General features: G+C 39.7%; 1 protein-coding gene across 1 annotated transcript in view; it reads right to left on the bottom strand.

Annotated features, from left to right (window-relative positions):
• The window catches only part of LOC130235421 (anosmin-1), a 106,157-nt gene that overhangs the window by 13,502 nt on the left and 65,402 nt on the right, over positions 1-27,253 (bottom strand). The window contains exons 3-10 of the mRNA XM_056466004.1: positions 19,218-19,280; positions 18,698-18,920; positions 10,617-10,801; positions 10,193-10,322; positions 7,675-7,874; positions 6,477-6,624; positions 4,751-4,894; positions 1,924-2,012 (exon numbers count right to left, since the gene is read on the bottom strand). Of these exons, the coding sequence (XP_056321979.1) occupies positions 1,924-2,012; positions 4,751-4,894; positions 6,477-6,624; positions 7,675-7,874; positions 10,193-10,322; positions 10,617-10,801; positions 18,698-18,920; positions 19,218-19,280 (1,182 nt within the window). The remainder of the gene's footprint in view (positions 1-1,923; positions 2,013-4,750; positions 4,895-6,476; positions 6,625-7,674; positions 7,875-10,192; positions 10,323-10,616; positions 10,802-18,697; positions 18,921-19,217; positions 19,281-27,253) is intronic.

The raw sequence follows: 27,253 nt of genomic DNA, 5'->3' as shown, positions 1-27,253 counted from the left end.
CACCTTAGCAACTCTTCAACAATACCCTAGCAACCAATGAGAAAACCTTACACCCTAGCAACCACTTAAAACACAATATCAACCCTATATAAGCACACTGGTAACCAACCAGAACTGTGCCATAGTAACCCCACAGCAACACCCTAGCAACCAATGAAAAAACCTTACACCCTAGCAACCACTTAAAACACAATATCAACCCTATATAAGCACACTGGTAACCAACCAGAACTGTACCATAGCAACCCCAAAGCAACACCCTAGCAACCAATGAGAAAACCTTTCACCCTAGCAACCACTTAAAACACAATATCAACCCTATATAAGCACACTGGTAACCAACCAGAACTGTGCCATAGTAACCCCACAGCAACACCCTAGCAACCAATGAAAAAACCTTACACCCTAGCAAAAACTTAAAACACAATAGCAACCCTATATAAGCACACTGGTAAACAACCTGAACTGTGCCATGGCAACCCCACAGCAACACCCTAGCAACCAATGAGAAAAACTTTACACACTAGCAACCACTTAAAACACAATAGTAACCCTATATAAGCACACTGTTAACCAACCAGAGTTGTACCATAGCAACCCCACAGCAACCAATGAGAAAACCTTACACCCTAGCAACCACTTAAAACACAAAAGCAACCCTATACAAGCACAATGGTAACCAACCAGAACTGTACCATAGCAACCCCCCAGCAACACCCTAGCAACCAATAAGAACACATTAGAAACTGAATAGCTAAACGCTAGCAACCACTTAGAACACAATAGCAACCCCATAAAAGCACCCTGGCAACCAACCAGAACTGCACCATAGCAACCCCACAACAACACCCTGGGCAACGCCTTAGAAATTGAATAGCTACTCCCTAGCAACCACTTAACACAATAGCAACCCCATAAAAGCACACTGACAACCAACCAGATCTGTACCATAGTAACCCTGCAGCAACACCCTGGCAAACAATGAGAATACCTTAGAAACTGAATAGCTACACCATAGCAACCTCTAAAAACACAATAGCAGCCCCATAAAAGCACACTGGCAACCAACCAGAAATGTACCATAGCAACACCCTGGCAACAAATGAGAACACCTTAAAAATTTAATAGCTACATCTTAGCAACCAATTAAAACACATCAGCAACCCCATATAAGCAGACTGGCAACCAACCAGAACTGCACCATAGCAACCCCGCAGCAACACCCTGGCAACCAATGAGAACACCTAAGAAACTAAATAGCAACACCCTAGCAACCACCTAAAACACAATAGCAACGCCATATAAGCACACTGGCAATCAACCAGAACTGCACCATAGCAACCCTACACAAACACCCTGGCAACCAATGAGAACACCTTAGAAACTGCATAGCATCACCCTAGCAACCAACTAGAACACCATAATTTTGTATCTATGCAATTGAAGACATCCCATCAGCATCTGCACAGTAAAACAAACCTCAGCTCTACTTTGAAAAGGGAAACTCTTTAAATATTCTGCAACAGGATGAAGCATTTTAAACATCCAGATCTGCGCGTCTCTGCTAAAGCCAGCACACAGTGAAGAAAGACTCGCAGTGGAACGGGCTCTGGGCTGCAGGTTAAGGCTCCGGGGGGCCAGAGGGGGGGTTTGATGAATTCAATCCCACTTCCTGGAAATGTCATTTTAATACATGTGTTTTATTAGGCACTGGACCACATTTTGACCACATCATCTGAAACAACACTGGCTAATTTGCTCCCAATAATGAAGAGAAATGAGTCTTCGGTCCCGTAAGAGGCTGCGTTTATGGAGAGCAGGAGGCTTGTTCACTGAGCTCTTGGCTGATGCTGTGAACAATCATAAATACACACACACACACACACACACAAAGGAGTTTCAGTGCAGGAGAAACACACGAACCTGAGTCACGGATTTCTCTGCTGATCGGCTCTGGTTGTGGCTGCAGTATTCAGGCATCCACTGAACATGATAACGGCTGGACGAAGCATCTGCACACATAACACATAAACACTGATCTCAATGCACAGAAACATACACACTCACCGGCCACTTTATTAGGTACACCTGTCCAACTGCTCGTTAATGCAAATTTCTAATCAGCCAATCACATGGCAGCAACTGTATGATTAATGACCTAGTGATGTAACTAGGTATTGCAGACCCCTTCAAAGCCAATGCGGGTTGCCAGATTGATGACACAAACAGGAGGAACCGTGCCTGATGATCAAGCCTTGCACTGCAAGCTGCTCAGCAAATGTCCACAATTGTAATATTTACATTATTTACTAATTAAAAAACACCTCATGTGTATTTTTAGAACTGTCTCATTTCGGAGGCTGCTTCGGTCCTCCAGAGGTCACATTTTCAGCTGCCCTCATGATTAAAATCAAGTACTGTTTTTCTACCAAGGCGACCCTGAGGGCTGAAATATAACTGGCTAAACTGGCAGTGGGTGGAGCTACAGAGATCAAAGCAGAGACAGACATTCCAACACGGAATGCACATTCTGAAAGTAGAATATCTGACTTCAGCATTGTTTTTCAGAGGTTCACTTAAATATCTGCAAACATGTTAATGTATTCCTATGCTTTAGAGGAGTCCAAAACTACATACAGTAACAGTAAAACCTAGTTCAGAAACATCAATACACCAACAAAAAAAGACCTTTTTAATTGAAATGCACAAATTAAGAGAGCGATTTGCAACACAAACAAGACAGAAGATGAAAGGAAAATGCAAAGGAAATGTTTAGGAAACACAGAAGTGCATTACAGTCATCTCTAACTGCAGGAGAGCAAGAGCAACCTGAGACAGAGTAAACAACAGCACTATACGAGCTGTTGGCTGAACGTCTCCATCAAGCGTTTATCATCATAAAATACCTGCAAGCATTTCTTGGAAGGAATAATTAGAGCAAACAGCAGGCCGAGGTTGAGCTGATTGGCCATTACAGAACAGTAGAAACTGACTTTGCTAATCAGCAGTGTTTACGCAGCGCCTGCGGTTTATTATTCATCAAGCTGCGCCGTTTGGATGTCAAATGATACATTTCAGATTAATAATTGAGGTGCACTGGCTCGGGCCCTTCTGAGGGACTCGAAACAGCCAGATAAAAGCAGGCTTTGAAGACGCAGACATGAAGTTTGAACATTTCTGGAAGAAGAAAAAAAACAGCAACCGCAGATGGAGAAGGAAAACACACTGAGATGGATAAACAAGTGCTGCGTCCGAAATCTGAAAACACTCCTTCACACACACGTGTTCTGAAGAATGATAGATCTATCTATCTATCTATCTATCTATCTATCTATCTATCTATCTATCTATCTATCTATCTATCTATCTATCTATCTATCTATCTATCTATCTATCTATCTATCTATCTATCTATCTATACAGTGATTTGAGTGCTCAGAAAAACACTATATAAATGTAATGAGTTAATATTATTATTATTATTATTATTATTATTATTATGACTTGATGTCTAGCTGTCATATGGAGGCATCACATGGTCCTGTGCATGTGTTTGAGTGTTCGGTTGACCAGATCAATTCAGTTCAATTCCCCTTTATTTGTATAGCGCTTTTACAATGTAGATTGTGTCAAAGCAGCTTCACATAGAGGATCATAGTAAACTGAAACAGTGTCAGTTCAGTTTTCAGTGTTTAAGTTCAGTTCAGTTGAGCTCAGCTCAGTGTGGTTTAATAATCACTACTGAGAGTCCAAATATTGAAGAGCAAATCCATCCATGCGCAGCTCTACAGATCCCGAACCATGCAAGCCAGAGGCGACAGCGGAGAGGGAAAAAAACTTCACCAATTGGCGAAAGTGAAGAATTAAAAAAACCTTGAGAGAAACCAGACTCAGTTGGACTTGACCATTTCTCCACTGGCCAAACGTCTTGTGCAGAGCTGCAGTCTAGGCACTGCCATAAGATCACAGTCATATCACTCTGCATATCACCCCTGTAACCCAAGAGCGAAGCTGAGCAGGGCTGAGCCTGGTCAGTATCTGGATGGGAGACCACATGGGAAAACTAGGCTGCTGTTGGAAGTGGTGTAAGTGAGGTCAGTAGTCAGCGCAGAACCTGTGGTCTGAGTGAGTCCTATTGCCCCAGTATAATCAAGGGGACTCTATACTCTCAGTGAGTGCCATCTTTCAGATGAGGTTAAACTGAAGACGTGACTCTCTGTGGTCATTACTAATCCCATGGCAGTTCTGGTAAAGAGTAGGGGTGTAACCCCGGTGTCCAGGCCAAATTGCTTCCATCGGCCCTTACCCATCATGGCCTCCCATTCATCCCCATCCACCGAATTGGCGGTGTCACTGTCTTTCTACTCCCCCTATAGCTGGTGTGTGGTGAAGCACTGGCACTGTTGTTCTGTGGCTGCCGTGGCATCATTCAGTTGGAGCTGCACACTGCTGGTGGAGTGTAGAGACCCCCCTCATGATTGTGAAGCGCTTTGAGTGTATGGCCATACACAGGATAAATGCACTACATACATACACACATTACACGACAATACAGATAAAAACAAATATAGAGCATCTGGTCTGTAGTAAAAGAAACAGTGTTTTTTTGGTCTTGATGTTGTATCGACTGGTTATTTTATAATTAGACCAAGAACTAGATCATTTTCAACCAGCCATTTCTCTGTGTGTGCATGTGTGTGTGTTTGTGTAAATATATGTGTATGTCCGTTTATGCGCGCATGTGTGTCACCTGTTCTCTTCTTCCAGTAGACTCGGACCTGCAGTTGTCCGTCTTGATAATAAGGTGTTCCCACATCCAGAGCGCTGCCGGGTCTCTTCACTGACACTGATCCCAGAACAGGAGGATCTGCTTTCCTTAGCTTAGAGACGGACTCTGCATCACACACACACACACACACACACACACACACACACACACACACATCACAGTCAAAATTCGGCCATTGATGTCGCTGCCTAATTAAAAAAGAATAGACAACCTTAAAAATTGTAAAAAAGCTAAATAATAAAACACCAATTTTTCAAATTTGATTGATATTTAGGTTGAGCATTTCTGTGTTTTATTAATTACTATTTTTTTCATTGTTATACACTCACCGGCCACTTTATTAGGTACACCTGTCCAACTGCTCGTTAACGCAAATTTCTAATCAGCCAATCACATGGCAGCAACTCAATGGATGTAGACAGGGTCAAGACGATCTGCTGAAGTTCAAAGTGAGCATCAGAATGGGGAAGAAAGAGGATTTAAGTGACTTTTAACGTGGCGTGGTTGTTGGTGCCAGACGGGCTGCTCTGAGTATTTCAGAAACTGTTGATCTACTGGGATTTTCACGCACAACCATCTCTAGGGTTTACAGAGAATGGTCAGACAAAGAGGAAATATCCAGTGAGCGGCAGTTCTGTGGGCGCAAATGCCTTGTTGATGCCAGAGGTCAGAGGAGAATGGCCAGACTGGTTCCAGCTGATAGAAAGGCAACAGTAACTCAAATAAGCACTCGTTACAACCGAGGTCTGCAGAAGAGCATCTCTGAACACACAACACGTCCAACCTTGAGGCGGATGGGCTACAGCAGCAGAAGACCACACCGGGTGCCGCTCCTGTCAGCTAAGAACAGGAAACTGAGGCTACAATTCACACAGGCTCACCAAAACTGGACAATAGAAGATTGGAGAAACGTTGCCTGGTCTGATGAGTCTCCATTTCTGCTGCCACATTCAGATGCTCGGCTCAGAATTTGGCCTCAACAACATGAAAGCATGGATCCATCCTGCCTTGTGTCAGCAGTTCAGGCTGCTGGTGGTGGTGTAATGGTGTGGGGGATATTTTCTGGGCACACTTTGGGTCCATTAGTACCAATTGAGCATGGTGTCAACGCCACAGCCAACCTGAGTATTGTTGCTGACCATGTCCATCCCTTTATGAGCACAGTGTCTCCATCTTCTGATGGCTACTTCCAGCAGGATAACGCGCCATGTCATAAAGCGGCAATCATCTCAGACTGGTTTCTTGAACATGACAATGAGTTCACTGTACTCAAATGGCCTCCACAGTCACCAGAGCTCAATCCAATAGAGCACATTTGGGATGTGGCGAACGGGAGATTGGCATCATGGATGTGCAGCCGACAAATCTGCAGCAACTGTGTGATGCTATCATGTCAATATGGAGCAAAATCTCTGAGGAATATTTCCAGTACCTTGTTTAATCTCTGCCACGAAGGATTAAGGCAGTTCTGGAGGTAAAAGGGGGTCCAACCCGGTACTAGTAAGGTGTACCTAATAAAGTGGCCAATGAGTGTATACATATATACACTGCTCCAAAAAATAAAAGGAACACTTAAACACAATGTACCTGCAAGTGTTGCCTTTATTTTTTTGAGCAGTATATATAACAGTGTGTGTGTTGTCGAAGTGCTGTGCTTCTGGATATGTGTGTGTGTGTGTTGTCGTACTGCTGTTCTGCTGGGTGTGTGTGGTGTTGAAGTGTAGTGTTGCTCTGCTGCTCTTCAGTCTGATCTGACTCCAGTATGACATGGCCTGAACCTCCACTGTGTAGCTGCTGTTGCACTGGAGAGAGTCCAGATCCACCCATGTCTGATCCTAAAACACACACACACACACAAACACAAACACAGACAGACACACACACACACACACACACACACACACAATATAAGACATTTAAAACATGTAATACATAACATACTTGACATATATTATTATTATTAATATTATATGACATTATCTGACATGTATCTGACATATATCTACATTATATCTACATTTATCTAGCTTATCTATATCTATTATAGATATAGATATATATCTATATATATTATAACTGATATTAATCCGACAGATTTCAATATTTATTGTGGTATATCTGACATTAATCTGACATATATCTATATTTGTTAGAACACATCTGACATGCGGCTTTATTATAATATATCTGTCATACATAACATATCTATATTTATTATGATAATAATATATCTGACACTTATCTATCATATATCTACATGTATCATATCTGACATATCTATTATATACTACACATTTCAAAAGTTTAATCAACATATTTAGTTATGATCTAATAAGTATGTGAGATATGTGTGTGTATATGAGGAGCAGATGTGTGTGTGTGTGTGTGTGTGCATTCCTCCATCAGCGTGGGTTAGATTAGATTAGTTAGTGGGCGGCGGGTCAATAACTCCAGCAGAGAGAGAGAAAGAGAGAATAAGGGAAAATAAATCAAATAAATAAGTGCACAGAAGGTCGCTGGTTTGAGTCCCGGCTGGGTCAGTGGTCATTTCTGTGTGGAGTTTGCATGTTCTCCCTGTGTTGGTGTGGGTTTCCTCTGGGTGCTCCGGTTTCCCCCACAGTCTAAACACATGTGCTGTAGGGGGAATTGATGAACTAAATAGGTCGTAGTGTATAGGAGTGTGTGTGTGAAGGAGTGTGTATGGGTGTTTCCCAGTGTTGGGTTGCAGCTGGAAGGGCATCAGCTGTGTAAAACATACGCTGTTATAGTTGGCGGTTCATTCTGCTGTGGCGACCTCTGATGAATAAAGGGACTAAGTCGAAGGAAAATGAATGAATGAATGTGTATGTATGAGTGTGTGTGTGTGTGTCTGCAGTGCTGTTTACCCCGTGGCTGGTCTTCCTCCTCCTCCTGCGGTTCGTCTTCATCGGTGTGTGTTCGCTGCTCCAGAAGATCTTGTAGTGATGAACAGGAACGTCAGACTCTGTAGGGAGACTCCAGCGGACGCGGAGTGACATCAGACCGTCTGCACACACGCTCATGTTCACCACACGCAGAGCAGACGGACGCGGAGGAGGAGACGGATCTGTACACACACACACACATATATATATATATATATATATAGACAGACAGAGGAGAGCAACATCAGGACTGAACACTTCTCATGACACAACACTCATTTTTTACATGTAGTCATTTAGCAGATGCTTATGTCCAGCGACTGATAACCAAGGAGGCATTCAGCAATTCAACAAGAAGAGGCAATACAAACAACAAGTGCTGATTATCCACAGGAACTGTTTGTGCTTAGAGAATTAAGTGCTAGAGTAAGGCGGAGAAAGGAAGAGTGTTGTTACAGGTGGTTTGTCAAGCCCACTCGCATGTGTGAGGCACACTTCATAAATGCCTTATTTACAAGGAATATTCCGATTGATTATTGGCATCTGCTGATAATCACATTTAATAACTTGAATCTGGCCGATCTCATGAACCGATTGCAAGTGTGTTTATGAGTTTAGAAGCAGAGGAAGCTGCACATGTGCTCCTGTATATTACGCACAGCCTAAAGCAGCCACAACACGTGAGGAGATCACTGATGTGTGGGGGCATGAGCAATCGATGCGCTCACGTCACAGCAGCTAAAATATATACAGATGCAGTGCGAGCTGTTTATACAGTCTATTGGCTCGACCCGCGTGAGTGATGGTCTCTTTGTTGCAAGTGCAGCCATAGTATTTCCAGTGTTCTGAGCTGCTGTGACGCGAGCCGAGCCGTCTCCTCTATCTAGTGTCTCATCCAAACTCATGAGCTCTCCCGAAAGCTCTGTGAGTCTCCTGCATATTCATACTGGCTCTGTGATCCCCCAAAATGAGTTAAAATAGCCGGAAATCATGGTGATGAGAGTGAATGAGCAAGAGAACAGATCACGAGAGGCAAAGGGATGGTCTAAGCACTGCATTTCTGAGGTTAAATGAACAGAGCGAGTGCAAATCCCTCTCCCTCTCTCTCTCTCTCTCATTAAGGAATCTGCTGTCAATAGTTGGAGATGAGCAAAATATCTGAATGGTCTTACATGCATTTAGGCCTTTTTACATATAAGAACTGAAAGTTCTGTGTTTTGACAAGATTGCAAGTTCACTAAAAGCTGACTGGAATCATTAGATAAATAAAACTGAATTTATTTTTTATAATTTGTTAATAATATATCTTCTTGTAAAATACTTACTGCAATAAACAGTAGTTTACAGGCATGTTTCCTTTAGTAAAGAAGTATTAGATTTATAGGTGTGCATTTTAACTTTGTATGCATCAAACAAATGCTCCAAACTTGTTCTTGATTGAGACATGTTGAATTCTTCTTTCATCATTGTCAATGTTTCCAGATTGCATTGTTTGTCATTTTTCTTACCAATTTTTATATCTGTGCTATATAAATATATAAATATAAATATATATATATATATATATATATATATATATATATATATATATATATATATATATATATATATATATATATATATATATATATATATGTGTGTGTGTATGTGTGTGTGTATGTATATATATATATAAAAAAAAAAAAATTAGTTTAAATGTTACAATGTTCTATATGAATAGGGCACAGGGGGCATAAGTAAGAATAGAACACAGCCAGGAACTCTGTTTCGAACTACAGCTCCAGAGGTGTAGTTGCAAGCAAGGAAGTTTGTGACGCAGTTTGCGAATGTTTGTTGAAACGACGGATTTGGAAAACGCCTAATCAACAAACTATGTTTGTAACGACGCAACATGCAACCTTAGTTGGCTAACGATGGTTTTCGGAAACGCACCCCTGATTGGGCCAGTAACCATCCTGTTTACTCTCCCGAGCGTCTTGCACGCTGGCCCCAGGCCATCGGGCAGTCCTTATTGTCGAGTCCTGAGAAGCAGCTCTGTGGAAATAGCAGCGTTTGCAATGCTCTTTAGCTTTCTCTGCTATAACATTACAGCACCTCTGGCCAATGCTCCTTCGCTGCACAGTGTGTATGCGCGTGGTGAGTGCGCATAATCTGAAGCGTTTGTGATCTCACTAGCCTGGATGTATTTTTTTGTAGTCCCCAAACTTGATTCGCTGTAAGCTTTACTAAGCTAACTCTGTAAAAGCCAATGTCTCCCTTAGCATTAAACTTTAAGCTTACATTCAGAGATGTTGTTTATGTTCACACAGCTATATTACACATCAAGCTTAACATACGATATCATAGTGGACCACCCCTTGAAAACACTAGATTAAACTCAAACATTTCCAGCATCCTGATAATCAACACATGCTTTGGCTCACCTGAGTGTTTCTCAGAGTGATAACAGAGTAAAACAGGGATAAACAGAGTAAAACAGGGTGTAAATGCTCGGACTGACCTCTGTGAGAGCGGAAGTGTTTGCTGGGTGAAGTAAACCCCCGTGTGCCGTGAACGTTCACCGCCGCTACCCGGAACTGATACCAGCGGCTGGGACGCACGTCACTCAGCACCACACGCTCCTCGCTCACCTGTGGGCGCAGGGGTCAGAGGTCACGCAGAGGTCAAGGGTCACAGGTCACCTACATCTGACTGGAATCTGAGATATTCGCTCAGGCGACGCTGTAATGTGGCTCAAAACCTGCCGGAACTACTTTATCTGGTGTTTATCTGACAATAACCATAGAATGATCATCAGCCAATCAGAATCAAGCATTCAGCAGGCCTGTGATTAAGTGAGTGAGTTAGTGCAGTGTGTGTAAGCTTGTGTGTGTGTGTGTGCGTGCGTGCGTGTGTGTGTGTGTGTGTGTGTGTGTGTGTGAGACCTGAGCGATGTCTCTCCAGTGTGTAGCGTGGTCTTCAGTAGGGTGTATCCCAGAGTTCCAGCGTCTCTGCAGCACGTACAGCACCGGCTCCACAGACACATTGAAGCGTGAGGACCAGCGCAGCTCCAGCTGACCTGACGGATGCTCCACAAACTGCAGATCCTTACGCGGCTTCAGAGGAGACCCTGAAGGACACATGACGACAGGTGACATCTGAGTACGCAGCGCACACACACGCAATAGTTAAACATTGTGATCTCTCGATTGCGACAGAGAAATACTGGGAAACGTTTGTAGACTGATGGCATTTCATGCTGTTCAGCCTGATAATCTTACAATGTGAGCAAAATCAGCTGTTTTGTCATCACTTTAGACATTACGCTAGAGAATCATTCAGATACTAGCTCTAATCAGAATCTGACAGAGTTTATTGCCAGGTATGTTCACACATACGAGGAATTTTTGTTTTGGTGACAGAGCGTCTACAGGGCAACAGAATGACAGAGACAGGACAAAAAACAGATAATAAACATAGAAGTGAATGTAATTTCCCTCAAGTATACGCTAGCACAAGTGGTTCCCGTGATACTAGTTTATTTGATGACTTTTTCCCCAAATCCACCGTAAAAACTAAACAATAAATACAAATCAAAACATACGTAAACTTTAGAAACTTCAAACACAAAATACAAACATAAAGCAAAATACCTCGTTGGCTGCATGCTATATGAAAGAAATTGTCCTGAATGCTCCTTGAATCACATCACTTGTTGAAGTCCATGTTAAAGTCAATACATCCATTGACAAGCACATACAAACAATTCATATTTGCCGATCGCTTGCTAACAGGAAGTGATAACCTCTTCTTCTTCTTCTCATGAGTTTTATTGGCGGTTGGCATACAACTTCTAGGTGCATTACCGCCACCTGCTGGTTAGGATTGTGGGCCTTGATAGTGATAACCTCACGGGCAGTCAGCCATTTCATACACCCGCAGAGATTTCAAAATAAAAGTCCCAAACCAAATAACAGAAATAAATTCACAAATAATACATGTAACTTATTTTCTCAACAACAAAAAATAATCTTAGAAAAACATAAACAACTTATAGAGGCTTATGGATGCATTCAGGATGCTCTGTAGGTCTATTAGAGACATTCATAAATATTCCTAGCAAATCTAATAAATGCTGGAGACATACTCGTTACATAAACACAATAAATCACACTTCAGCAGCGTTTATTTGAGAGCGCACAAGAAGATCTGCACTTGAGCAGCGTATATTTGAGGGGCGTGCAAAAAGTTGTGTACGAACAGAGGAAAACGACGCGCAAGCAGAGATCCGCATGCTTGTATTAGCTTGATCTTGACTTGTAATACGGCACTCAGGATATTTGTCATTGAAATAACGCCATTGATAGTTGATGGATCTGTGTAAAAGGCTGCCGCCACAGCTGGAAAAATCCCAGAGGAAACACTGAAGATCTAAATAAATTAATAGATAAAATCGCAGCTTTATTCGGTTTAGAAATCGCATGTGCTGAAATGTTTTTGCGATTGTGATTAATTGCACAGCCCTATTAGGCAAGTCATTGTATAACAGTGGTTTGTTCTGGAGACAATCCAAAACTAATATTGCTTAAAGGGGTTAATAATATTGACCTTAAAATGGCTTTAAAACTATTAAAAACTGCTTTTATTCTAGCCAAAATAAAACAAATAAGACTTTCTCCAGAAGAAAAAATATTAGAGAAAATACTGTGAAAATCTCCTTGCTCTATTAAAAGTCACTTGGGAAATATTTGAAACAGAATAAAAATTTCACAAGAGAACGAATAATTTTGACTTCAACTGTATGGGATATAAAACATTAATAAAGAAATGTGTGTGCTGACGCTGAATCTGTACTGTACGCCTCCGACTTCCACTTAACCCTCGCAGACATTAAAATGACTCCATATGCCATAAATCAGAGGTTTATTAAGCACAAAGCTTTTGAAGAAAAGGCTCTGCTGTGGATTCGTTACAGCTGTGATGAAGAGCCGCTGATGCAGGAAAACACATGCAGGATTTCACAACCGCCGCAGCTCAAAAACCTTACATGCCTCAATCCATATAATAAAAATATAAATTCTTCCACATGACCATCCATAAATCAGCAGAGCAGGGAAGACAGACTTCAGAAAATGTTAGAGTTTACTAAAACAGGGCTCGAAATTTTGACTGTTTTGGTCTCATATGCAATTCTATCTATGCGACTTTAAAATATATTTAGGAGCCTTTGTGCAACTGCAAAAAACTGTTGCTGTGTGACTGTTCTTCACTGCAAAATGTGCACGGATTTAGGAAACATTCATGCAGAATGCGTCTTTGCACCTGATGTGCGAAACACAGAGCCCAGGAATAGTTTAAACAGTTGTCATGCCAACTTGCTGCAATAAACAAAGCCAACAATGCTTGCCCCGCCTTCATGCTCTTCTGATTGGCCCACTGCTGTAGCACTAAACGTGAATGAATTGGTCAATATCAGCTGTCAATCACTCAGTCGATGCCTTCAGATCACAGGGAGCAACAGCCAAGAAGATGTAAATCTTTGAAGATGAGAGTGAAAATAACACTGACAGATTTAGTTTTAGAAACAACCTAAAGCTACAAATACTGGCACATCTGATTACTGATCATGTGCTGAATGTTAATCCACCGTTTACACTTATCGAAGAGTGGATAAAAGACTTCCAGTGTCCAGAGTTTGCTATGAAAAGGACTAAAGCCATTCACTGTAAAGCCTGTGGGACGGAGTTCGCAGGTAACGGCGTATGCCGATGAACCTACATAATTAAGCGTGAGAGGTCCTGTTTAATCCTTCATTTAATTGTCAGGATGCTGTCAGCCGTGTGCATATTTAATTAGATGAATGAGTATTTTGTTTACCCAATTCCCCTATAGCGCATGTGTTTGGACTGTGGGAGAAACCGGAGTACCCGGAGGAAACTCACGCCAACACAGGGAGAACATGCAAACTCCACACAGATACGCCAACTGCGACCTTCTTTAAGTTCTTTACGTTAAAGCTTCCTATTAAACACTTTATTTACTAAAGTTTTGTAATAAAATATGTATATTTTGAAATATAATACAGAATCTCTTCATAAATGTTTTTTTTTTTGTCAGTTTTACTCTTATTAAAGTTATTTTTATATTACTAAATTGAATTTTTTTTAATTTTCAACACAACCATTAATGGTTCAAGCTATATTTCTGTTCAATTATAAAACATTTTTGTTTTATTTACGCTGCTGTAAACATTTTAGTATGAATAATTCATGTTAATTTTGTACTGAATACAGTTGAAGTCAGAATTATTCACCCTTCTGTATATTTTCCCCCAATTTCTGTTTAACGGAGAGCAGATTTGTTCAACACATTTCTAAACATAATAGTTTTAATAACTCAAATAAGACTTTCTCTAGAAGAAAAAATATTATAGGAAATACTGTGAAAAATTCCTGAATCTGTTCAACATCATTTTGGGAAATATTTGAGAAAGAAAACTGTCATCTGTACATGATCCAGAAATAGACTTTCTGACCTCCAGATGTTGTTAAGCTGAGTTACACTGACGTGTGCTGATTTTAATAATAGTTTGAATGTAAAAATTGGTTGAATTAAGATTATAAATGTGAGACGAGGCATCTGAAAGCCATGGGCTGGTCTGTTAATGTTTTCCAGCAGCTGCACAGAGAGAAGCGATTACACGCAGATCATCGCAAACTCTGGCTGATTGGGTTTGGATTTCAATAAAAGCCTTTATGACTTGGTGTAAATGAGGCGAAACCAGCAAATCTGACAAGCAGAACCACATCAGAACTGAAGAGTCATAGAGTGCACATACAGTACACTCAATCTGCACTACAAAAACACCAGCATACAAATATAATTAGGCTCATTTGACACCAATTACTTCACAATTTTATGAATTTATTTCTCGCAATTCAATCTAATAAAGACTATCTAAATAGAGTAAAATGTTTTTAGTACTTAAATTAGTAATAATTGTAATTTTTTAAATATTTTTTAAGCCATGAAAAATTGTTGGAACACTAAATATTATTTAATAATGATAGAAATATTTTTAAAATGTCAAATTATACAAATAAAAAAATACAAAAAAGATAACATTAAATGCATACATTTATCTAAAAATATTGGGGAGTAAACAAAATTAAAAACTATTTTATTTTACAGTCCATGTACATTCTCACAATACTGAGTTTACGTCTCACAATTCTGACTTTATGTCGCTCGCAATTCTAAGTATTGCGTCTCATAATTCAGAGATTATGTCACACAATTCTGATTTTACGCCTCACAATTCTGACTTTACGTTTCACAATTCTGACTTTACGTTTCACAATTCTGACTTTACGTCTCACAATTCTGACTTTACGTCTCACAATTCTGACTTTACGTTTCACAATTCTGACTTTACGTTTCACAATTCTGACTTTACGTCTCACAATTCTGACTTTACGTCTCACAATTCTGACTTTACGTTTCACAATTCTGATTTTACGCCTCACAATTCTGACTTTACGTTTCACAATTCTGACTTTACGTTTCACAATTCTGACTTTACGTCTCACAATTCTGACTTTACGTCTCACAATTCTGACTTTACGTTTCACAATTCTGACTTTACATTTCACAATTCTGACTTTACGTTTCACAATTCTGACTTTACGTTTCACAATTCTGACTTTACGTCTCACAATTCTGACTTTAACGTCTCACAATTCTGACTTTACGTTTCACAATTCTAACTTTACGTTTCACAATTCTGACTTTAACGTCTCACAATTCTGACTTTAACGTCTCACAATTCTGACTTTACGTCTCACAATTCTGACTTTAACGTTTCACAATTCTGACTTTACGTTTCACAATTCTGACTTTAACGTCTCACAATTCTGACTTTAACGTCTCACAATTCTGACTTTACGTCTCACAATTCTGACTTTAACGTTTCACAATTCTGACTTTACGTTTCACAATTCTGACTTTACGTCTCACAATTCTGACTTAACGTCTCACAATTCTGACTTTACGTTTCACAATTCTGACTTTACTTTTCACAATTCTGACTTTACGTCTCACAATTCTGACTTTACGTTTCACAATTCTGACTTTACGTCTCACAATTCTGTCTTTACGTCTCACAATTCTGACTTTACGTCTCACAATTCTGACTTTACGTTTCACAATTCTGACTTTAACGTCTCACAATTCTGACTTTACGTTTCACAATTCTGACTTTAACGTCTCACAATTCTGACTTTAACGTCTCACAATTCTGACTTTAACGTCTCACAATTCTGACTTTAACGTCTCACAATTCTGACTTTAACGTCTCACAATTCTGGCTTTAACGTCTCACAATTCTGACTTTAACGTCTCACAATTCTGTCTTTACGTCTCACAATTCTGACTTTATGTCTCACAATTCTGACTTTACGTTTCACAATTCTGACTTTAACGTCTCACAATTCTGACTTTACGTTTCACAATTCTGACTTTAACGTCTCACAATTCTGACTTTAACGTCTCACAATTCTGACTTTAACGTCTCACAATTCTGACTTTAACGTCTCACAATTCTGACTTTACGTTTCACAATTCTGACTTTACGTCTCACAATTCTGACTTTACGTTTCACAATTCTGACTTTACGTTTCACAATTTTGACTTTACGTTTCAAAATTCTGACTTTACGTCTCACAATTCTGACTTTACGTTTCACAATTCTGACTTTACGTTTCACAATTCTGACTTTACGTTTCAAAATTCTGACTTTACGTCTCACAATTCTGACTTTAACGTCTCACAATTCTGACTTTACGTTTCTCAATTCTGACTTTAACGTCTCACAATTCTGACTTTACGTTTCACAATTCTGACTTTAACGTCTCACAATTCTGACTTTAACGTCTCACAATTCTGACTTTAACGTCTCACAATTCTGACTTTAACGTCTCACAATTTTGACTTTACGTCTCACAATTCTGACTTTAACATCTCACAATTCTGACTTTACGTTTCACAATTCTGACTTTAACGTCTCACAATTTTGACTTTACGTTTCACAATTCTGACTTTACGTTTCACAATTCTGACTTTAACGTCTCACAATTCTGACTTTAACGTCTCACAATTCTGACTTTAACGTCTCACAATTCTGACTTTACGTTTCACAATTCTGACTTTAACGTCTCACAATTCTGACTTTAACGTCTCACAATTCTGACTTTACGTCTCACAATTCTGACTTTACGTTTCACAATTCTGACTTTACGTTTCACAATTCTGACTTTACGTCTCACAATTCTGACTTTACGTCTCACAATTCTGACTTTACGTCTCACAATTCTGACTTTACGTTTCACAATTCTGACTTTAACGTCTCACAATTCTGACTTTACGTTTCACAATTTTGACTTTACGTCTCACAATTCTGACTTTAACGTCTCACAATTCTGACTTTACGTCTCACAATTCTAACTTTACGTTTCACAATTCTGACTTTACGTCTCACAATTCTGACTTTACGTCTCACAATTCTGACTTTACGTTTCACAATTCTGACTTTAACGTCTCACAATTCTGACTTTACGTTTCACAATTCTGACTTTAACGTCTCACAATTCTGACTTTAACGTCTCACAATTCTGACTTTAACGTCTCACAATTCTGACTTTACATCTCACAATTCTGACTTTACGTCTCACAATTCTGACTTTAACGTCTCACAATTCTGACTTTAATGTCTCACAATTCTGACTTTACATCTCACAATTCTGACTTTACGTCTCACAATTCTGACTTTAACGTCTCACAATTCTGACTTTACGTTTCACAATTCTGACTTTAACATCTCACAATTCTGACTTTAACGTCTCACAATTCTGACTTTAACGTCTCACAATTCTGACTTTAACGTCTCACAATTCTGACTTTAACGTCTCACAATTCTGACTTTAACGTCTCACAATTCTGACTTTACGTTTCACAATTTTGACTTTACGTCTCACAATTCTGACTTTAACGTCTCACAATTCTGACTTTACGTCTCACAATTCTAACTTTACGTTTCACAATTCTGACTTTACGTCTCACAATTCTGACTTTACGTCTCACAATTCTGACTTTACGTTTCACAATTCTGACTTTAACGTCTCACAATTCTGACTTTACGTTTCACAATTCTGACTTTAACGTCTCACAATTCTGACTTTAACGTCTCACAATTCTGACTTTAACGTCTCACAATTCTGACTTTACATCTCACAATTCTGACTTTACGTCTCACAATTCTGACTTTAACGTCTCACAATTCTGACTTTAATGTCTCACAATTCTGACTTTACATCTCACAATTCTGACTTTACGTCTCACAATTCTGACTTTAACGTCTCACAATTCTGACTTTACGTTTCACAATTCTGACTTTAACATCTCACAATTCTGACTTTAACGTCTCACAATTCTGACTTTAACGTCTCACAATTCTGACTTTAACGTCTCACAATTCTGACTTTAACGTCTCACAATTCTGACTTTAACGTCTCACAATTTTGACTTTAACGTCTCACAATTCTGACTTTAACGTCTCACAATTCTGACTTTAACGTCTCACAATTCTGACTTTAACGTCTCACAATTCTAACTTTACGTCTCACAATTCGGACTTTAACGTCTCACAATTCGGACTTTAACATCTCACAATTCTGACTTTAACGTCTCACAATTCTGACTTTAACGTCTCACAATTCTGACTTTAACGTCTCACAATTCTGACTTTAACGTCTCACAATTCTAACTTTACGCCTCACAATTCGGACTTTACACCTCACAATTCAGACTTTTACATTTTACTTTTTTGACTTTACATCTCGTAATTCTGTTTTTACATCTCGTAATTCTGACTTCACATTTTGCAATTCAAACTTTTATGCATCACAATTCAGATTTAACGTCTTTATGGGGTGAACGCAGTGTTTCAAGTGCAGTTCTGAAGAGGGTGTACCTTTATAAATGTTCTTGGGCATCTGGCAGGTGTGTCCGCAGCCATTGGAGCAGCACTTCTTTAGACTCGTGCAGTCACTGTCGGAGTCACAGCTCTGTACGCAGGCAGCTTCGAACCCGCTGGCCTTCTCCTCTGCGGGACACTCGCCCTGCTTCAGCGTCTGCACCGACCGAAGGAACTCACAGCTCGTCAGACACTCGTAGTGCTTCTTCGGGAACTGAGTCTGAAAACACAGCACAGATTTAACAATGAGCTGCATTCAGGGTATCTGCAGGTTTCTAGACTCTCTCCATATGAACACAGGTATTATTTAACATAATTGATTTAACATTAAACTCCCTGCTCTGTTAAACATCATTTGGGAAATATTTGGAAAAGAAAAAAAATTCACAGGAGGGCGAAATATTTTGACTTAAACTGTATAGTGCACTCATCCAGTATACAGACAGAGGGGTTAGTAAACAAGTAATCAAGTGAGCGGTTTTGGATGTAGATAATATTTGCACACACACACACACACCTCACACAGATCCTGACACTGGTTCTCTTTCAGGTCCCATGAGGCTCGGCACGGTTCCAGACACTGAGGAGGAAACACAAAAAAGAGGAGAAGAAGAGCGTCAGATCTACATGATGAAGAACAGCCTGAACCACAAACCATTCACAGGTTACATTTGCAGCAATTTACACGTAACATCTTCATGTACAGGCGTCACAGTGGCACAGTGGTTAGCACTGTCACCTAACAGCAAGAAGATTGTTGGTTTGAGTCCTGGCTGGGTGAGTTGGCATTCCTGTGTGGAGTTTGCATGTTCTCCCCGTGTTGGCGTGGGTTTCCTCCTGGTGCTCCGGTTTCCCCCACAGTCCAAACACGTGCACTATAGGGGAATTGATTAACTAAACTTGCCATACTGTTTGTGAGTGTGTGCAGGAGTGTATATGTGTTTCCCAGTGATGGGTTGCAGCTGGAAGGGCAACCGCTGAGTAAAACATATGCTGGATTTGTTGGCGGTTCATTCCGCTGTGGTGACCCCTGATTAATAAAGGGACTAAGCCAAAAAAGAAATGAATGAATGAACGAACAGATCATTGAATATTACTAAATTAAATAATGAAAAAACATTTTTAAATAAAAACAAATAAAGCAATTACTACTAATTATGAATTAGATTAATAAAATATAAATTTAACAAGTAATTTTTTAAATGGAAACAATCCAAATAAAACATTAATTGCTAATTTTAAAAGCAAAAATAAATATTTTGAAATAAAACTGATTAAAATGAACCATTTAATAGTAATTAAATGATAAAAAACATTCAATTAAACCAATAATTTTTAAATAATGATAGTAAAACACTATATTGTAATTGACCATGTATACAGCTGCACAATTAAATAATTTTCAATTAAAGGCAATTAAAACAAACCATTTTAATTCAACTTAAATTAAAATATGGAAAACAATCAAACATTACACTGACAAATAACAAAATTTTTTTACATTATTTAAATGATGAAAATAAAACTTGAATGAAATTTTAATGAACTACAAAATTACAATTAAACAATTAAACATAAAACTAATAATAAAACTAATAACCATAAACCTTATTAATATCATTCATTCATTTTCATTTCAGCTTAGTCCCTTTATTAATCCGGGGTCGCCACAGCGAAATGAACCGCTAACTTATCCAGCACATGTTTTACCCAGTGGATGCCCTTCCAGCCGCAACCCATCTCTGGGAAACATCCATACACACTCACTCACACTCGTACACTACGGAGAATTTAGCCAAACCAATTCACCTGTACCGCATGTCTTTGGACTGTTGGGGAAACCGGAGCACCCGGAGGAAACCCACGTGAATGCAGGGAGAACATGCAAACTCCACACAGAAACGCCAACTGACCCAGTCAAGGCAGGAACCAGCGACCTTCTTGCTGTGAGGCGACAGCACTACCTACTGCGCCACTGCGTCGCCACCTTATTAATACAATTTTACATTTATAAAATTGAAGAACTTAAATCATCCAATATATTATAAGTATATTATACATAGGCTACAGCAGCCACAACATGTGAGGAGTTAAATGATGTGTGGGGGTGTGGGCGATAGATGCGCTCGTGTCACAGCAGCTAAAATATATACAGATGCGGTGCGACCTGTTTATACAGTCTATTAGTGCGACTCGCGTGAGTGATGCTTTCTTTGTTGCAACCATTGTATATCCAGTGATCTGAGCTGATGTGACTTGAGCTGAGCGATCCCCCCTATCTAGTGTCTCATCAAATCTCATGACCTCTCCTGGAAGCTCCATGAGTCTCCCGCATATTCATACCGGCTCCGTGATCCCCAAAAATGATTTAAAATACCCAGAAATCACGGCGACGAGAGTGAATGAGCAAGAGAACAGATCGCGAGAGGAGCAGTGATGGTCTAAGCCCTGCATTTCTGGGGTTAAATAATTAGAGCAGTGAAAATCTCTATATTAGATATCTCTCTTATATTTAATAATAGAACTACTTGTAATACACTCATTGCTATAAACAGTAGTTTATACAGAGCCTCTAGTTTTTCACGATTCCCTGATCGCTGAATCCAACGCAAAATCAATAAACAGTCACAAATTTTTTGCGATTCAGCAAAATTCTTAATTAAATGAAAAAAATAAATAAATAAAATAAAAATTGCAAACATTTTTAATAATCTTAAAAACATCCCATTCTAAACCATACAATCAAATTGTATTTATTTCAGTTTGTTTTACATGACTTATAGACGTTGCATGCGTTTGAGTGTCTCATCTGCGCCCTCACAATCATTACATTACATTACATGGATGTGGGGGGGCGGGGGAGTTTTCAGCTTGTGCAGTAAGCAGACGTGGGTGAAGCGTGAGTAATTTACATGTGAAGTCATAGCAAAGATGAGATATAGACATCCTGTGATGCGTATTGGACATTTTGTTTGTGCGTTTGCGCTTCTTCAGACTGCAAAAGGAAGTTGGAGCAGACGGAGCAATAGAACAGACAGGTGGAGATGAGATTGGTTCAAGGGTGACGCTGGATGTGACCGAGCTGAAGGACATTATTTGTGCTTTACATGTATGGCTGGTTTTATGATGTGCGTCAAATCAATAAATAATTTCATTTGTCGGCGCCAGTGGTGTAGTGGTTAGTGCGTCGACACATGCACTCCAGTGCTCGCGGCGACCCGAGTTCGATTCCACCTCGTGGTCCTATGCCGATCCTTCCCCTCTCTCTGCTCCCCGCACGTTCCTGTCAACACTCTCTACTGTCCTGTCTAATATAGGAGAAAAACCCAAAAAAATAATTATAAAAAAAAAATAATTTTTTCCCTGCAGTTAACGAGAGAAAACGACTCCCTGCCATCGACGAGTTTTACAGCAATCCGTGTTTTAGGTGTATTACAGTAGAGGAAGCCCTAACGCATGTGCTATGTGTGACATGATGTCAGATGCCCCGGGGAGTGAAATCTGAGATACAGTAAGATCATGGATAAAAATTAGAGTTATACAACCTTCCTTTGGCTTAATCCCTAGTGTTTTAGATCCGTTTCAGATCTTGTCTGAATTAAATTCTTCATTCATCATTCGCAATGTGTCCAAATTGCATTGTTTGTCATTTTTCTTACCAATGTTTATATCTGTGTTATATTATTGTCTGTGGCGGTTCATTCTGCTGTAGCGACCCCCTGAAAAATAAGGGGACTACACTGAAGTGAAATGAATGAACTATTTTCTGTAAAGCTGCTTCTGGCCATCACTCATTCACATCTAAATGGTTATAAGCAGGGCTTAATTTGTGCTGGAACACTCCGGATCCGGCACCTCTGAAATCTGATCCGGCACCTCCTTTTACCGATCCCCCTCCTCACCCGTCTGCTGTTCACTTTCACTTTGTTCTGAGACTCCCCAACTCTCTTCACTTTCGTCCGTGACAATTAACCCCCCGCCCCGGCTCTTAAAGAGCCCATATTATGGGTTTTTGAAAATGCCCTTCCATGTAGTGTGTAACACAGCTCTAAGTGAAGTGAAATATCCAGCTAAGGCTTAAATCTGTAAGTGTACAGTGTTTAAAACTATTGATTCATCTATAAAAGAGTCGACTCATAGTGCTTCAAACGAGTCGTCTTGATAACGAGTCATTAGGTGTTTCGCGATGACGCTGCTACAAAACACAAGTAGTTGGGCGCGCAAACCCGGGAGATTTGAAACCTGCGGCCCCGCCCACTAACAGAAAAAAAGTCACACACACACACACACACACACACACACAGAGACACACACAGACACCGGTCGAATGAAGTCACGCTGTGAAGATGGATATTGACAGTCTAATCAAAGATGAAACATCAGCATTATAGCCCAGCCTTGAGCAGATCGAGTGCTTCTGAAAATTATATGCTTTCAAAGAAGACTTCATCAGTTTGTTAAAGGAAGGATCAGTATAGATTGTCAGAACATGGATCAGTGCATCATGGATCAGTTTCTACCCCCATTTCACCAGTGTAAGTACGTGCGATTAAAACTGTTGCCTCGTTTTCTCTAGCTTGCAAATTCTGTATTTAGTTGCTTTTTGTTACTTGTAACCGCGTGTACTGTATCAGGTTAACTCTTTATATTCTCAAATCGCGTGTAAAGCCACGTTGAAAACGCGACGCGTGCCGCTTTGATTACGGATCGTCAGCTGTTGCTACACGCATGCAACGATTAAGTTTCAAAATATTTCAGCTCAGGTTCGAGGTGAGGTGTCTAAATTGCACCCAGGGAGGTTTTCGCGGATATAACTGAGCGCCGCGCCCTCTCTATTCAGCCGCTCCTCTATGGACGCGCCGGCCCTGTGTGTGTGTGTGTGCATGTGCATGTGTATGTGTGTGTGTGTGTGTGTGTGTGTGAAAAGAGCAGGTAGACTGTGACAGGCTAGGAGATCTCCTCGCCAGTTCTTGGAGTTTTTGCTCAATAAAATAGTTAGTCGTCAGTATTTTCTAGTCCATCGTCTGTGTTTACATTCACCCACTGGCAGCCAAAATCCACTATAAAGCGTGTGTGCACTGTGACTACTTTTATATTGTTGATTAGCACTCTGTCTCGCGCTGAAGCCTTGTCCGTGTCGACCAATCGCAGCAGGCTGTCATAGGTCCAATCAGCGCAGATTAGCTTCGCGCTGAGGAGGGGTTTGGGAACAAATGAATCACTGAACGATTCATATGGGAGTCGCTGGGATAATTAGGTTAAAATAAATGCAGATTATAAGACCATGACAGTGTTTTTTGACCTTGCATGCATATTAGACTGTTGTTGGAGACCCTTACAACCTAAATATGACCCTATTTCATGTATAATATGGGCTCTTTAACTTACGGCCGCGACACCCCTCCGCTATCCAACACCCCGCTATATCCCCCCTCTCCACTTTCGTGCACGACACCTCTACATCCTCGGGTAGCATGCTGGATCTGTTACCCCAATCTGTTCAGAGACCTCGCGACTAACAAATTAAGCTCTGGTTATAAGAGACGTGTTTAAGGGATTATATGCAGCATCCTTCATTTATTCTCTTAGGTAAGGCAAGATCTTCTCTTAAGGTTCATACTTAGAGGGAAAATGTGCTTAATGCATTATAGAGCTTGTAGCATTACAATTGGTACTCGGTATCGGCTGATCACCATGACAAGGAATCAGTACTCGGTATCGGCTGCAAAAATCCTGACTGGAGCATCCCTAACTTGAACCGTTACAAATAAGTCTGGTTACTAAGCCCAAAACAAACCCAGACGGGCTGATGAAGGCCTGAAGCGAAGCTAAAATCAGCCATTCATGATTATGCTCTGCTCCTCATAAATACAGCCTGATCATGTGCTGTGTGTAACAGAGGAAAGCATTAGTGTGAGTAAATGATGACAGCAGAATCAGAAACCAGATCCATCCATCAGTGCATTGGGCTGAGAATCATTCCTCAATCGCACTCCAACAAATGCAGAGAGAAAGAGGAAAAACGAGCAAATGCGCTGAAGCACTGCTGGGTCTGTCCCAAACCACAGCAGCAGAGCCAGAAACCAGAAACACCAACCTGCTGCTCTGCATACAGCTGCGGCTACTGACTGCTCAGTCCAAATACAAGCAAAACAATAATAGTGACTTCAGCATTTTTGACTTTATGTCCAACAATTGTTTGCACATCACATTTCTGAGTTTACGTCAAGATTACTACGTGCATTTTTGAGTTTACGTCAAACATTTTCAAGTTTCTGACTTTTTAAAGTTTATGAATTTTTGCACAACTCTTAATTTAACATCTCGCAATTGTTCACACGACACATTTTCAAGTTTACGACTTGCAGTTTTGAGTTTACGTCTCACATTTTAAATTTTATGACTTAGATTTTTGAGTTTCTGTTGCACGATTCTTACTTTAACATCTCACAATTGCTTGCACGTCACATTTCTGAGTTTACGTCTCACATTTTCAAGTTAACTACTTGCAGTTGAGTTCACATCTCGAAATTCTGACTTTAACATCTCGTAATTGTTCACATGACACATTTCTGAGTTTGTTTCAACATTTCAAGCTCTACATTTTCAAGTTTACGACTAGCATTTTTGAGTTTACGTCTTACATTTTCAAGTTTCTGACTTTTTGAGTTTCTGTTGCACAATTCTGACTTTCACATCTCGCAATTAATTACATGACACGTTTCTGAGTCTCACATCTTCAAGTGTATAACCTGCATTTCTGAGTTTATGACTCACATTTTCAAGTTTACGACTTGCAGTTTTGAGTTTCTGTTGCACGATTTTTACTTTCACATCTCGCAATTGCTTGCACGTCACATTTCTGAGTTTGTCTCAAATTTTCAAGTTTATAACTTGCATTTCTGAGTTTACGTCTCACATTTTTTTAAGTTTACGACTTGTTTCTCTGAGTTTGTCTCACATTTTCAAGTTTACGACTTGCATTTTTGAGTTTACGTCTTACATTTTCAAGTTTTCGACTTTTTGAAGTTTATGAATTTTTGAGTTTCTGTTGCACAATTCTGACTTTAACATCTCGCAATTTTTTGTACGTCACATTTCTGAGTTTGTTTCACATATTCAAGTGTATAACCTGCATTTCTGAGTTTACGTCTCACATTTTCAAGTTTACGACTTGCAGTTTTTAGTTTACGTCTCACATTTTCAATTTTATGACTTGGATTTTTGAGTTTCTGTTGCACGATTCTTACTTTAACATCTCGCAATTGTTTGCACGTCACATTTCTGAGTTTATGTCTCACATTTTCAGGTTTACAACTTGCTGTTTTGAGTTTACGTCTCAAAATTCTGATGTCTTGCAATTCTAAGTTTGTCTCACAATGTAAAGTTTAACATTTAGCAATTTAGAATTTATTTTTTGAGTTTACATCTCGCAATTGTAATTTATAACTCGCAATTCTGACTTTTACGTCTCGCAATACTAATGTTTGACACTTTGCAATACTGAGTTTATGTTTACAATAACAATAACAATAATATGTCTCACAATTGTGACCCAACTTTATTTTTCTGAATTTCAGCTCTCAATTCTGACTTTTAATCTCACATTTCTGAGTTACGTCTCACAAATCTGAGTTTAACGTCCTAAAATTCAGAGTTAAACACCTCTAACATCTACATTTTTATCTTTAAAAACTCCAAACTGCAAAACAAAGTCATAACTTAGATGTTAAACATATCTAAAAATGACATTTACATTATTTGTTTAATGTTTAGACTGTAAACCGGCTCATGGCTCATAGCACAACAATGCAGCATTAAAGACAATAACAGTTGGTTAAAATGCGGCACAAATCCATCATCCAGACTCGCCGTCGTCTTTAACACGCATAAAAACAGAGAGATGCTGTGAGAAGTGCTGAGTAAGTGAGCTGACCCGTTTATGGGATATTAATTAGCTCATTAGCAGCGCTGTCATTATTGTGCCATTGGCAGCCAAACATTTATTTGCTGTTAAATGGAGTGTGAGGACGAAGCGCATGTCCAAACTCAAATCAGACATTCCCATGTGCTCGTGATAAAGTAATGCTGTTTGGCTTCAAACTGATCCCACAATTAAACTTTGTTAGGACTCTACATGGCAGGACAGGTCAGTCAGTTTACCAACAATAGATTATTAGCATCTTTAATAGTTTAAGGACTACAGAATAGGGCTGAGGGATATAACAAATATCTAATTTCACAATACAAGTCATGTTAAATCCTGATTATGATATAGAGGTGAAGTAAAAATGATTCGCCCTACTGTTGTCACAATCACCAGCAATCTTTACTCTATAGATTGCTGGAAAACATGCACAATAACTTACGGACTACAAATCCCATATATTATGGACTACATCTCCATACATGCACTCCGCTCACACACATGTTCCTCATCCTGACTGATTGCACACACACCACCAGAGGATTGTCAAGGACTGATTACACACACTATTTAAGCAGCACATACACTCACTCCAGTTGCCGAGTCTTGTTTACACTTAGTGACAT

The sequence above is a fragment of the Danio aesculapii genome, chromosome 9, assembly GCF_903798145.1.
Source record: "Danio aesculapii chromosome 9, fDanAes4.1, whole genome shotgun sequence".
NCBI lineage: Eukaryota > Metazoa > Chordata > Actinopteri > Cypriniformes > Danionidae > Danio > Danio aesculapii.
Note: the sequence above shows the minus strand (reverse complement) of the source record. Positions and strands in the feature narration are given on the sequence as shown.